General features: G+C 42.4%; 2 protein-coding genes across 2 annotated transcripts; both read left to right on the forward strand.

Moving 5' to 3' along the window:
• Positions 1 to 7484: 7484 nt before the first annotated feature.
• LOC135442433 (histone H4) lies at positions 7485 to 7973 on the forward strand. Its single transcript, XM_064702220.1, has one exon. The coding sequence runs from the start codon at positions 7599 to 7601 to the stop codon at positions 7908 to 7910; it is 312 nt and encodes a 103-aa protein (XP_064558290.1). The 5' UTR covers positions 7485 to 7598; the 3' UTR covers positions 7911 to 7973.
• Positions 7974 to 9342: 1369 nt separating this feature from the next.
• LOC135442406 (histone H3) lies at positions 9343 to 9792 on the forward strand. The gene has a single exon (XM_064702187.1). The coding sequence runs from the start codon at positions 9356 to 9358 to the stop codon at positions 9764 to 9766; it is 411 nt and encodes a 136-aa protein (XP_064558257.1). The 5' UTR covers positions 9343 to 9355; the 3' UTR covers positions 9767 to 9792.
• Positions 9793 to 13545: the final 3753 nt, after the last annotated feature.

Genomic DNA, 13545 nt, shown 5'->3' on the forward strand with positions numbered 1-13545 from the left:
GTTTTCAGTAGTAAAGAAGCCTCCATCCTTTTAGTTATATTTAACCCAAACTAACAAAAATATATGGATGGTTATTTCAGTGTTAGGACAATCACATCTCCTAAAAAAAGTATCTCATCTTTTAATCTAACACCTGATGCAGTAGGGCCTGGCCATGCTCAAAGTAGGATCAGCTAGAGCAGGGGGACACTAAATCCTCTATGGGGAGCATGCTCCAAAAAACTATTTCTTGCATTTAAATAGAATTTCCTGTGTTTCAGTTTGTGCCCACTGCCTCTTTTCCTGGGCAGCACTAAGAAGACTGGATACTTGTGAAGGCCAAGTATACATTAACCCTGAATGACACTCCGACGACATTTTACATTTTGGTAGTTCAATTAAAAAATTAGAATTTGCAGTACTCAAAGCAGATATAAAGGAAGAAATGGAAACCATGTTTAATAGGCTTTTTCCAAAAACCACTTCAACCTCTCACACAGTCCTTAGTTTCAAGGCTTGTCAAGATGAGTTTGGGCAACTCTGATTTGGCTTGGTGCTCATGCTGTATGTGACTGAAGGATTTGTTAAGGCCAGTTAGAGTCTCTGCAAAACTTAAATTCCTACAGTCTGGAGTGATCAAAAGGTGACTGACTGATCAAAGAAGTGACTCCTCTGCCATAACTGCAAAATGTTTGCCAGCCAGCAAAAAAGGGCTGTGCATTTTAATGAATGACCTCCCAAATCTTCACTTTCCCCCCATATAATGAGAGCTTAAAGCAGCAAAATATTCCTCCTGAAAGCTTCTGAAAGCCTTTGGTTTAGAGATCCTCTTCTAACCAAATGTTGCTTCTCTCCATCCATCCATGGGACTGAGAATTATTGCTAGTAGTAGTAACAGTGTTGTTAAGCTTAGGAACCTCAGCAATGAGCAGGATTCTCTGTTACCCTGCTCCACAGACCAACTAACATTGTATGGATTTCAGCTGAAGAAAAAGAGGAAGAAGGTAAGTGCAGAAAGATGAGGAAATATAGGGATCTACATGCAAAAATTTGGAAATGTAACCCCACCTATAACTTTTGCCTGGAAAGAACTGGAATGTGGTATTTGAAACTGTGACATGCTGTCTATCCTTTCAGGGGTACACAACAAAGTAAATTTTATTTTTTTTGTGATGGATATTGCGAATACTGATTCAGTCAGAAGTGCAAATTGAAAGTACACAATCCATATAGAATAATCTGTCCTACCCCTTCAGTGAGGCCCAGGATGTGCTTGTTGTCAGATGCCATTTACTGAAATATCAAAGATAATTCCAGCCATTATTTTTGAGTGGAGAGAAAGAGGATGCTGAAAGTTTTCTTGGGACAATATGCTGCAGGCCCAAATATAAACCCAGACTGTGCAGCCTCTCTGCTCTTTAGGAATCTGAAGAGTATGGCCAAGACCTAAGCACAAAATCAGTCATTTTGGGTTACAGATTAATGCATTTCTCAGGTTACAGACTCCGCATGCACTGATTGATGTTGAGTTGTAGTAATTACAAGGTCAAACAGTTTCTAATTTTTAGTCATTTTATATGAATAAAAATTAGAATTTACAGTACTCAAAACAGATATAAAGGAAGAAATTAAACACATATTTAATAGGCTTTTTCCAAAATTTACTTTAGGAAAAGTATCAGTACAAGGTGCAATATTTCTCTAGAATTTGCTGATTCACTACAAATTTTTTTCTCAGTTTTATTTTGTTTTGTTTTAGAAAAGTATTAGAAATGAAATTAATAATCAGGAAACACTAACACTTCCAGGACAGAAATTTATATTTAAATGTTTATGTTTGCCAATTATGAAATTAAACTGCAATCTCAAACAGCCTAGGACTCCAAGTTTAAGTCCTTGTTCTGGTATAATCTTATTTATGATTTGAATTAAAGTCTACAGAGCTTGTATATAAATACTGTGAGTATTGATTAGGAAAAAAAATTGTTGAGGACATTTTATGTATTGAAAAATGCCAGATAAGAGACACTGCCTTCAAAGATATGTTAGATTGTTCATCTGGAATAAACTGTATCCGCTTTACAAATACTAGAAAATATTGCAAAACTGCTACTGTCAGCAGGAGCTGACGAGCACCTCAGTAAATCTGAATCTTCAGACTGAAGTTCTGTGCTGATAATGAATCAAGAGTTGTGTGTTAGCAGAAAAGGATCACAGTGGCTGCTTCCCTGAGACAGGTTAAGAAGATCTTCATCTGTAGACAGGAATGGTATACTCCTATGTGGAGTTTTAGGCCTTGGTTTTAGTTCCAAATTTCAGGCAATGAGAAGTGAACAATTAGTCAATACATGGAAGGGGGAAATGGCAAATGTTAGATGTCTAAAAATTCTTCCCTGATGAAAAGGCAAGTGTTATTGAAGTACCCTGACTGAAGGAGAATGCTGAAAAACTAAAGTTTCTTTTTAAAACACTTTAAACAAGATGGGAAAGGAAGAGATTTTTCCTTAATATACATTGTTGAAAGTAGAGGAACTGATGTTCTTTGCAGCAAGTTAGCAGTATGGTTTCTAATATGGAGTAGAAAATGTTGCAGGGAGTGAGAGCAGTCTCCAAGAAGCAGAGTGACAAAGTCTCAGAAATAAAATGGGTTCTGTTGACTTGATAGTGGATAGAGTGCAACAAAACCTGCTCTTGCCTTGTAGGTAATTATCACAGAACTGTTGATTAAAGAGAATCTATGTGGACAAAGGAGGAATGTTGTATGCAATATACTTGACATTTCATGATATTTTTGGAACCCTCTCCCAGGTGGTTTTGTTTGGGATCAGGAGGCTCTTAGATATTTGAAAATTGTCTGCAGCACAGGGCCAAGGGGCTGTAGTCAACATCTTAGTGTCTGCAGACAACTGGTAATGAAAACAATGCTCCAGGGCTGGTATTATTTAGTGTTTTCTGGAAAAACCTGGGTGCTGAGCCAGAATATACACTATGCTAGTGTGGATAGCACAGAGGGAAGAAGGTTAGACAGGGCCAAAAGTAATGCTTTCAGACAAAAGAGATGCTAATAAACCTGAGGTATGGACTGACAGAAATCTTGTGCAGTTTCTTGAAGAGAAGTGCCAAGGTGTGCACGTGAAGGCACTTGGATGCCATTGCCTCAGCACATCCAGGTGATGGCTGGTGTGACCTGGGCAGGACATGAACAGTGTGGTAAATTCCTTAACTGCTCTATCCTCAAGGACAAGCTGCTTTGTCCAGTGTGGAAACCCAGGGAACTGGGAATATTTCTCTGTCTGCTCTGGGGTGCCCTGACCCCCAGGGCAGCACTGACTTTGACTCTCATTCATGGAGAAAGTTTCCTAGGCTTCAAGACAGACTAGAATCCACAAAAGTGTGAAATAGATTATAGAGAGTAGTGTAGGGATATCACTGGTGAGAAATTGAGATTTTGGGATTTTTAGTGTGTTGTGGATGGAAGCAAGATGGATGGCACAGGGTGTTGTCCTGGGTTTCTCCTTCATGCTCCTTCTTCCTCCTTCTTCATGGGTTTGGGTGGCATTTTGTGATTGGGCAGAAAAGTCCCCATTGCAGCTCTTTGGGATCAGTTATTGGGTTAAAAGGAAAAATAATTTAGGTGTCAGCTCTTTATTGCATAGTTTAGTCTTAAAAGACCTTGTAACAAGAGATTGTTAGCCATTTTGTACCATCTAATGAAAAGCTGCCAAACTCACAGTAGTGAGCCTGTTTTACTGATAAGAAATAATAAATACTTCGGTCCAAACATGAATTACTGTCTCAAGTTCCTTCATTCCAGCCCCTGAGAAACCAACAGCTGGTACTGCTACAGTCCAGGGCACGACCATAAACAAATCCCTAGAAGTGCCTGAGATTTTCAACTGGAATTTTTCTGTTTTCCAACCAAGTATTGCTGTAACAAGGACAGAGCATGGCAGCAGTGTCTGGAGTCCCTAACAAAAGGCAGATTGCCATTTTTCAGAGCTGGCTTCCTCCAGAAACACATAGCCCCAGACAGTATTCAATGAATTCCTGCAAGGATGCTCACATTAGTTTTGCACTTGGAAAATTTTGCCCCAGAGAGACCATTTGGACAAGGCAGCCCTTCAGCTGCTTTTAAGTACTTACAGCCTGTAAGGGTTGGCAGAGCTCAGCTGAAACCGTGGTGCCCAGCCCAGCCCTGCACGAGCCCAGGCAACCAGAGGAGCTACTCAGCCTCAGCTGTGCAAAAAATGTGCTGCTCACAATTCCTCCTGGATTCCTCTTTCTGGCTTAGTCAAGGGACAGTGCACCATGAGATATGTGCTGCTTCAATCAAATGCCAGTTTAGAAAGAGGAGAAAGGATCTGAGAGAAGCAAAGCTCCTGAGCATCCCTGTCAGCTGGGGTGCTGAGTAGCTGGTTTGTTCTTTGCTGTGTCTCTACCAGACTGCAGGAGCAGATTTCCATGGAGTGCTGCCAAGCTCAGAGCTCCACAGGACCACCCTGGAGCACTTGCTTGTTAGAGCAATCTTTGGTGTTTTCCCTCAGAAAAGCCCAGAAATGCTATAGCTGTGGCCAGAATTTTCTCAGCATGGTTGCCCTTGCATCCCTTACAGGTTATTGACCCTGTCCCTTCTCTCCCATATCCTATAAAAGCTTCATGTGAAGAACTTGGTTATTTCACTAACTTCCCAACACCCCAAACCTGATCTAGGAGTCCCTCCAGCCTTTTTTTCCTGGATCTATTCAGCTATACCAGCTGTGCCAGCTGTGCCAGCTGTGCAGTGAGCCTGCAAGATTTCAGCTGGTGCATGGAATGATGTGGGTGAGGCCATGCAAGCCTTCCTCCCAGCAGGGACTCAGATAACATGCCCACTAGACAATTTTGGGAAGATTTTGCCTCTCTGTGGGTCATCTGATGTGTAAGCCACTATGTGTGAGTGGCAAACTGCATCCTCTAAGGTCAGCCTATGCTGCTGGACCACAACAGAAGTATTTTCTTGATTTATCAGTCCCTGTGTATTTTCTGAATTTGGCAGCAAAGGAAGCTGGAAACAGCCCAAGCCAGGGCTACAGCCCAAAATCTTATCTCTGACCAGCTGCAGTGGTTAAATAAAGAGATGAGAATGGGTCTCTCCACCTCTGACTCTGAATTAGCAGGGAAAGACAGGGAAAATACTAAATTAGTTATCAGTGCACCAGTCATTAAACAAAATTTGTGGTATTTACTAGTTTTCCTTGGAGAGCATAAAGCATTTCTGCACTTATGCTACTGCCAGAAAACTCCATCCAAATAGTAAATCCACACATGCAAATATTGATTTTTGTGCCTCAGTCTCAAAACCAAAGCTTTCTGTGCTCAAAACATTTCTTACCAAAATGATGTGTGCTGGTCTATTTCAGTAAGCACAGCTTCCCAGCCTGGCCTAGGTGCTGAACTGAAGGTGTGGTGTGTGGGCATGGGGGTACAGAGAACACAGACCACTGGGGTGGATTTAGCAGCTCAAGGCCTGCCAAAGAAGTCAGATTTTGTTCGGTTTACAGTCCTAGCTGGAGGCAGAGCCCATCTCCAGGCTGTGGGACTTGAGTACTCTCCATCCAGGTTCTTTCAGATATTACATGAGGAGGGTTTAATGTTTAATTTCAAATTTTCCTAATGAGCATATTTGATGTTAGACTGTGTTTTTAATTAGCAGAAGGATACTGCACTGAAATTACAGCCAGGCATAATAAAGCATTTGCCACTGACAGCTGAATCACTGTAGAAACAAAATTCTCATTACTGGTGTTTATATGCTCAATATCAGTTCTGTCCCCCTGCCCAGTCCCTGAGAGGGTATGGCGTGGTTGAAATCATCTCGAGCCTGTTGCTATCTCCAAACATTTCCATTTGTTCCCCAGTTTTCACAAGTTATATTGGGCTGGTTCACGTGTACACGACCCATCCTCCCCACCCCTCCTTTTCATCTGGCTTGCTCAGGAAGAAGGCAGTTTTTGCTGATGCTCTGAGGAAATCTGACGACCCACTGGTGCAGCTCTCTTATCTGAAGCCATGGTAACGCCTCCATCTCCCTGATGTTGAAATAAGCAGAGTTTTCTTTTCAGTGCCTTATTCCTCCAGCTCCTGATGGTTCTACCACTCTCCTCCGAGCTCTCCTCTCCTGTGGGAATATGCTGCTCCATCAAAAATACTCAGGTTTTTAGCGCAAGGGAAGAGTTTATTTCTTTCCTCCAGATGAGATCAGTGTTTCCAGCATGGCAGAGGACCAGGGCATGAACACAGAGCAAAGCAGGATCTGTACAGCCTGCCTCATCCACAGAGGGCTTGGGGCATTTCCATTCTGCCCTGGAGAGTGACACAGAACATTTTCAAGGGGGAAAGAAGCACCAGCTGCCAGGGGGTGGAAAATAAGGAAAATGAAAAATTATACAATACTTAAATTCAAAACTATTAGTTTCAAAGTACAAACATATTTCCAAAATTTTATTCATGTATATCCTAAAAATATGATGTCTGGCAATATATTTTTTGACTAATATTGACCTTAATTCAAAGCAGCATATAATGAATGATCTTTTAAACTTTAACACTTTAAAGGAGTACACAGAAATTATGTTTACCTTTAATGCATAAAAGGATAAGAGAAGAACAACATTATTTTGAGATCAGTTTTTCAGCTGTGCCAGCTCAGGATGTTTTTACATGATGACATTTGGAATGTCCTAAGACCACTTCTGACATTCACTGAAGATAAGTCAGAATATCTTTTGTTTCCAATATTGATACACACACACACACACACACAAAAGAAGGAAGAAAACAGAAAGCCTAATCTATAGTAAAAACCAGAGTGATTTTTTTTTTGCTAATCAAGGAGCAGAAATTTCAGTCTATAGTTATAGTAAAGGTCATTTTGCAAAAAATTAAAACCCAAAAATTTACCCCACTGCAGTAGCTCAAAATGAGTAAAACTAGCAGAAGTCACATACTAATATAGCCTTAATAATATTTTAAAAGTTCTATTCCACCTTCTGGTTAATATGTGATTACAGACAAAGGTTGCTGATGTGAAACTGGAATATTTAAGAAATGGGAGGTGAAGATTAAAATAAAGAAACTAATAAAATTAATATTATTATGAAACATTATTTAAAGTTGTTAAGAGATCTGAAATCGTTAAAAATCATGAAACAAAGATTATAGCACTTTGAATACAAATTAACCAAGAGTATTAATAAAAGAAATAATGAAAATAACAAGAATTTTTAGTAAATCACACCAACCCCTGCCAGTGATACAAAATATAACACGCGCACATATGCAAATGGTTTATACAAATCCAGGTGGGGGGAAGCTTTCCGACTGTATGAACACGCACATCGATGCAATTTTTTTCCTGGAAGAGGATTATTCCTCGCTCTACTTGCAGGACTTTACAGCGCCCTAAACAGGCAACAGCGAGCGATGCTCCGGCGTCGGTGACGCACCGGGAAAAATGGGCGGGAACCCCGCCTCCTTCCTCTGCAGTCTTCAACCAGGTCGGACCAAACCCCATAAAAGCCGCGGCGCGAGCGGCGCTGCCCTACACCGATCATCTCGGCGGTGTTAGCGAGACTGTCACAATGTCTGGCCGGGGCAAGGGCGGCAAGGGGCTCGGCAAGGGCGGCGCCAAGCGCCACCGCAAGGTGCTGCGCGACAACATCCAGGGCATCACCAAGCCGGCCATCCGCCGCCTGGCTCGGCGCGGCGGCGTCAAGCGCATCTCGGGGCTCATCTACGAGGAGACGCGCGGCGTGCTCAAGGTCTTCCTGGAGAACGTCATCCGCGACGCTGTCACCTACACGGAGCACGCCAAGAGGAAGACGGTCACGGCCATGGACGTGGTCTACGCTCTCAAGCGCCAGGGTCGCACTCTCTACGGCTTCGGCGGCTAAAGCCTCGCCTTCCTGTCCGACCACCGCCTAAAAAATCACAAAGGCTCTTTTAAGAGCCGCACACTTTACCAGAAAAAGAGCTGTGTTGCTTTAAAAGTGGCGCGTTAATTGCTTCCAGTCTTAAATAATTGCTTTGTATCTCGTTGCTATATTGTAAGATTGCCTTTTTTTTAACTCCTAGGCCAGAGACTCACTAATAAATAGGAAGCCGTTTTAGTTATTTAAAAGTCCTGTATTTGGGGCTATGTACTTGCTAGCTAAGAAAGCTAAAAAATTAGCCAAGCACCCTAAAGGCGTAGCCCCCTGTTTCGTGTTGGGGGCTGTAAGGTACCTAAGCTGGCATCTCATCTGAGAGAGGATTTTCCCCCTCAGTAGAAGTGGACACCTATTTATATTTAAAGGTAATGTCGATTGTAAATGCAACATTAGAGGTATCACCTTCTCAAGTCCCCCTCTCAATGTTCAAAAAAGGTCCCCTTTGTTCTCTGAATGTCATGTGTAGGAAATTTACCATTCATTGTTTGTGCTTTCGCTGTGTTTAAGGTTAGGAATACACTTCATTTTAATTCAGGGTCCCAGAGGTGTCCATAGGTGGTATCAGTACCTGCCTTTCACCTGGGAGCTCTTCTGCTGTCGGGCTCGAACGACAGCGCACCCGAGCAGGGAAATACTGCACACATGTACAGTGAGGAAAAAGGAAAATCACCTTACACCTCATTGTGCTTCAGCAGCAACCTAAGGATGCTTTGCATGCTGAAAGATCCGGTCATTTGAAACCATTCGCCTTTGGATTAGAAAACCCTCATTTGCAATTCAGTTTGATCCCCGAAACATTTACTCTGCCAGACGAAAGTAAGTATTATGGTATTTATTAGGTGGATATATATAGTTTAACACCGTTTATATAACCCAACCTCTCCCACCAAATTTTCCTCACAATACACAACCCCACGCACCCCATAGTAACGAAAACCCAAGCCCCAAAACTCCTGTTGGGATTCCTATTTAGGAAAAACGTAAGGGTCAATTCGAGAAAAAAAAAAAAAAAACAAAAAACAAAAAAACCATGAATTTTCTATGCATTAAGCTCAGCACAATTTGCGATTTCTCCTTTCCCGTTGGAACATTTCTCGGTACAGGGCTATGTTTGAGGGGCTCTGTACAAACTGCGACACGAACCGCGCACCCTCGGAACAGGAGCGGGGGGGCCGGGCCCAGGTGGGGGTGGGGGGGGAGGGGGTGAGAGCGGGCAGCCGTTGGTGAAGGCGCGCGCGCGCTCCTCTCGCGGCGGGCTTTTCGAAATCGAAAGCACCCAATGGGAGCGGCGCATTCCTGCCAGCCAATCAGAGAGCGGTGCAGGCTATAAAGGCGGCCGCGGGAGTGCTGGTATTCCTATTTCGTTCTTGCCTCTCGGGTCCGGTAGCTCCCCTTGTGTCACCGCAGCCATGGCGCGCACGAAGCAGACGGCGCGGAAGTCGACGGGCGGCAAGGCGCCCCGCAAGCAGCTGGCCACCAAGGCTGCCCGCAAGAGCGCGCCGGCCACGGGCGGCGTCAAGAAGCCGCACCGCTACCGGCCCGGCACGGTGGCGCTGCGCGAGATCCGGCGCTACCAGAAGTCCACGGAGCTGCTGATCCGCAAGCTGCCCTTCCAGCGCCTGGTGCGCGAGATCGCGCAGGACTTCAAGACCGACCTGCGCTTCCAGAGCTCGGCCGTCATGGCGCTGCAGGAGGCCAGCGAGGCCTACCTGGTGGGGCTCTTCGAGGACACCAACCTGTGCGCCATCCACGCCAAGCGCGTCACCATCATGCCCAAGGACATCCAGCTGGCCCGCCGCATCCGCGGAGAGCGCGCCTGAGCTCCCTGCCTCGATGTGGTCCTGAATTATTCCTCGCACACCCTAAAGGCTCTTTTAAGAGCCACTACATTGCACAAGAGAGTTGAAACACTGCCTTCCTTATACTTATAATACAGCGATTCCGAAGTTCTCAAAAGTTATTGCAATTCCAATGTAAGCATGCCAGTAATTTTAAGTATTTAAGCTGCTTTCTTGTTTTAGGCAGCGTTGCATGCTGTTCTAGTATGGTGCTCCCTAATGCCCATTCAACTGCACAGAATAAGTTAATTGCACAAAGCAAATGACCGTTCAAATACATCAAATGGAAAATATACTAGGTCAGATGGTTGACACCTATTTTTCTCTGCCCCTTTTCCTTCTCCTACTTCCAACTTGATACTTATTATAAAATACTCTATTTGGAATAGTTTAGATTTACTTTATACTGGAAGGTATAACCTGAGTTAGCATTGCAAGAAAGACATCAAGTTTTGAACAGCTTTTGATTAAGTATTATGGTATTTATTAAGTAGATATATATAGTTTTACATCGTTTATATTTGAATATGTATAGTTTTATAAAGTTTATATATAGTTTTATTAAGTATTGTATACATATATGCTTCAACTGTGATGTACTCTTGAAATTTTAACTGGATATCTCAGCTCTCCCTCTATCATGCGACTAAAAGAGGGGTGCTAAGGTTATAAACTCAATGATAGGATTAAAAATTGAGAAATTCAATAATTTAGTCTAATTGCTTTTCTTCTTTTGGGTGGGTGGGTTGGTTTATGTGTGTTAAGCCTGAGGACAGGCTGTTGAAGATGCCAATGAGTACCTGGAAAGGCAAAGAGAATCTGCTGGGTGGTTGTTTCTGACAAGTCTCCTCTCCTATTTTCCCAATACATTGAGACCAGTGGTGCAGAGAAAGTTTTGCGGCTTCTGCTTGGGGCCACATCAGCTGAGGAACAGAAAGCAGCTGCCAGGCTTGGCACATTCAGCCAAGGGGAGGAGGCCTGTGGGAAATAGGCTTGTGCACTTCTGGGAGTGGTTAAAGACAAGTGGTTTGTATTTGATTATTGACAAGAAAACTGACTCAGAAGAGGAACATGCACCAAAGGCCAACACTTAGCAGAATTCAGTTAATTCAATAAAACTTTGTAGTCAGGAAATTACAGTTGGCCTTTAGTTCAATTTCTGGTTGTGCCAAGTCTTACAGACTGCCACTGTTTTAGTATTTTAGAGAGGTCAACTTTTCTACAAATTCACAAATAAAACACTGAGATTTCTATTGATTTTGCTTCTTTGCTGTCGCATCTCTTCCTCTGTCCTTTACAGTGGACTCCAGCCTGTCCGAAACTCTTCTGTAAATGTAACCAGCCAAATTATTCTGAAATTAAAATTCAAGCTTTTAAGTATGGCATGTGGGGAACCTTGTAAGAGGATTCCTATGGTATTTTTCTGAAACAATACCCACAGGGTAAACATGGTATATACAAGAAATTCTCATATCATGGTGATGTAGGTATGAAAGTAAATATCAATGCATCTATGTAAATATTATATGCCTGTATGAATACCTTTGTATTTTCTTTTTCCATTCATAAATTTCATATCCATGCATCTCTTTCTCACTCCCCTCTGCCTCAGCACCATCTGGCACCATGTTTTCCTGCAGTTCCAACATTATATGGTTTTTTAAATAATAGAAACTTTTTCATAGCTGGTAGTAGATGATCACTCTGAGCCTCTTTTAGTTGAAATGGTTTTCTTATCTTTTATTCTTTTGTTTGTGCATCACCTCTTGCAGAGTGGGGTGAGAATTTACACATGGCAATGCTCCTGCTGAAAAAGTACAAAGACTGTGCCTGAGTATAATTTAAAATGAACTCTATTACAATAATATTAAAAGTAACAATATATCTGCTGCCTACTCTCTAAAACTTCAGTAGCCTCCATCCTGATACCACTTGTTGCTACACACTTGCAATTTATAACTGATTTAAACTTCATGACCTGGCCCAAATTCGAGGTTAGTAAAGATTAAAAGGACTAAAGCCTTAGAATTGTTACAATTGTAAATAAAGAGGCAGGGGTCACTGCTGCCTGCTTATAGTGCACACCCAGGGTCTATAAAGAGCATTCCCTGATTCCAGCCTATGGAAACTACTCCCAAAAGCGAATGAGCAAATTATTCATTATGACTGGGAAGTTGTTAATGTCTTCTTATTGATCTCCAGTAAAATTTCTAAAAGGGACTGGGTAGGATCTTACAGCATTGAAATGGTGCTGCTTTTTAGAAATAATACAGAGTTTATTTTTTTTTTCCAGTTAGTGTTATTATGCTCTGTTACGACTGAAGCAGAAGGAAGAAAGAAAGGCTGAGGTTATGCTTTCGTTTATTCTTTTCTCTGACTTTTAAAAGAACATGGAACTGTTATGGCCTACTGAAACATTTCCTTCTCTCCCCAGGCTGTTAGTTACAATTTTCTCATAACATAAAGCTGTTTAATCAAGATATGGAGAAATCTTCATCATGCTTCACTACACAACTCTCCTTCCTTTCCAATCTTGTTCCAAAACCGGGCCATGACGATCAATAAATCCATTCAGGGGGCTTTATGTGTGCAGAAGAAAAAAGAAGGGAGAAAATTAAAAAAGGGATAAGAGGCAGAACCCCCCCAAACAAATTTTTATTCTATCTGACAATCTCAGCAAGTCGTTCTGCTTTCTGTTCCCAAGCGCTGTCTGTGGCAGACAGGGTCTGTAGCTCAGCATGTGTGAGCAGGCACACAGGGCCCAGGAGCCTCTAAAGAGAGCAAGCAGCCACTCCAGCCTCTAACAGCAGCTTCAAGTGCTCCCCACTCCTCAGGGCTGTGGCACCCCAAGTGCCAGATGTGATTTTTTTGCAGATGGAGAGAAGAAAGATTGTTCCAAAAATGACTGGAGAAACATCAGCTACTTATGAATCTGAGGTTTAATTTTTAACTCCTCCTTTTGATTCTCAGACTCTTCTTAGACTGACTTTGCCTCATAGTAAGAATTTGAACAGAGATGAGTCCTTAGAAGGCTGAAAACTGCAGGTGTACATATCTGTCCTTCCAGAAACTGGTGAAGAATGCTGAAGGATTGGCTGCAGAAATGACAACACAGCACACATCATATATGGTGATCACTACTGGAGAAATGCAAGTCAAAGGACAAATACATTTGCTCTCAGAGCAAGAATAAAATAATTTTCACTCCATGAGTTTTATAAAATTTATTGAAAATATCCCCTCTACAAAAAAACAAAAAAAAACCACCTCAAAAACAAAACAAAACACCAAAAATACCAAACAAAAAAAGGAAACCCACAACCTTCCCCCCACAACCCCCCATCCCCAGTTTTATATTATTATGGTAACAAATCTGGAAGTGTTTGAAATCTGGGAATGTTTGGTAAGTTATTCCTGTCTACAGTACTTTTCAGTTTCTTGGCCTTTTCAGTTACTTTTCTGTGCTGCAAGAAGCCTCAGGCACCCTTTGCCATCAGCATGGTTGTCCAGTGCTAACACCAGATAAAAGAATATTTATCAAATCTGAGATAATCTAAACTGATTTATTGTGACGGATATTACTGTTCCCAATATTAAGAATTGCTGGAGCAAGGTGGCAGCCCCCTTAAGGCAATCTGTTAAGTTTGGCAGTGACACAGGACAGTGACACAGGATGTTTCTGCTCTTGCCTTGAAACACCCAGCCAGGGTTTAGGGTGCAGATTTCCTTAGCATGGGTCGACTCCAGACACGTGGTGTCCC

Source organism: Zonotrichia leucophrys, chromosome 1A, assembly GCF_028769735.1.
Source record: "Zonotrichia leucophrys gambelii isolate GWCS_2022_RI chromosome 1A, RI_Zleu_2.0, whole genome shotgun sequence".
In the NCBI taxonomy this organism is placed as follows: Eukaryota; Metazoa; Chordata; class Aves; order Passeriformes; family Passerellidae; genus Zonotrichia; species Zonotrichia leucophrys.

Bases quoted from the DNA above. Each gene is read 5' to 3' on its own strand.
- LOC135442433 (XM_064702220.1), top strand. From the start codon at position 7,599: ATGTCTGGCCGGGGCAAGGGCGGCAAGGGGCTCGGCAAGGGCGGCGCC.
- LOC135442406 (XM_064702187.1), top strand. From the start codon at position 9,356: ATGGCGCGCACGAAGCAGACGGCGCGGAAGTCGACGGGCGGCAAGGCG.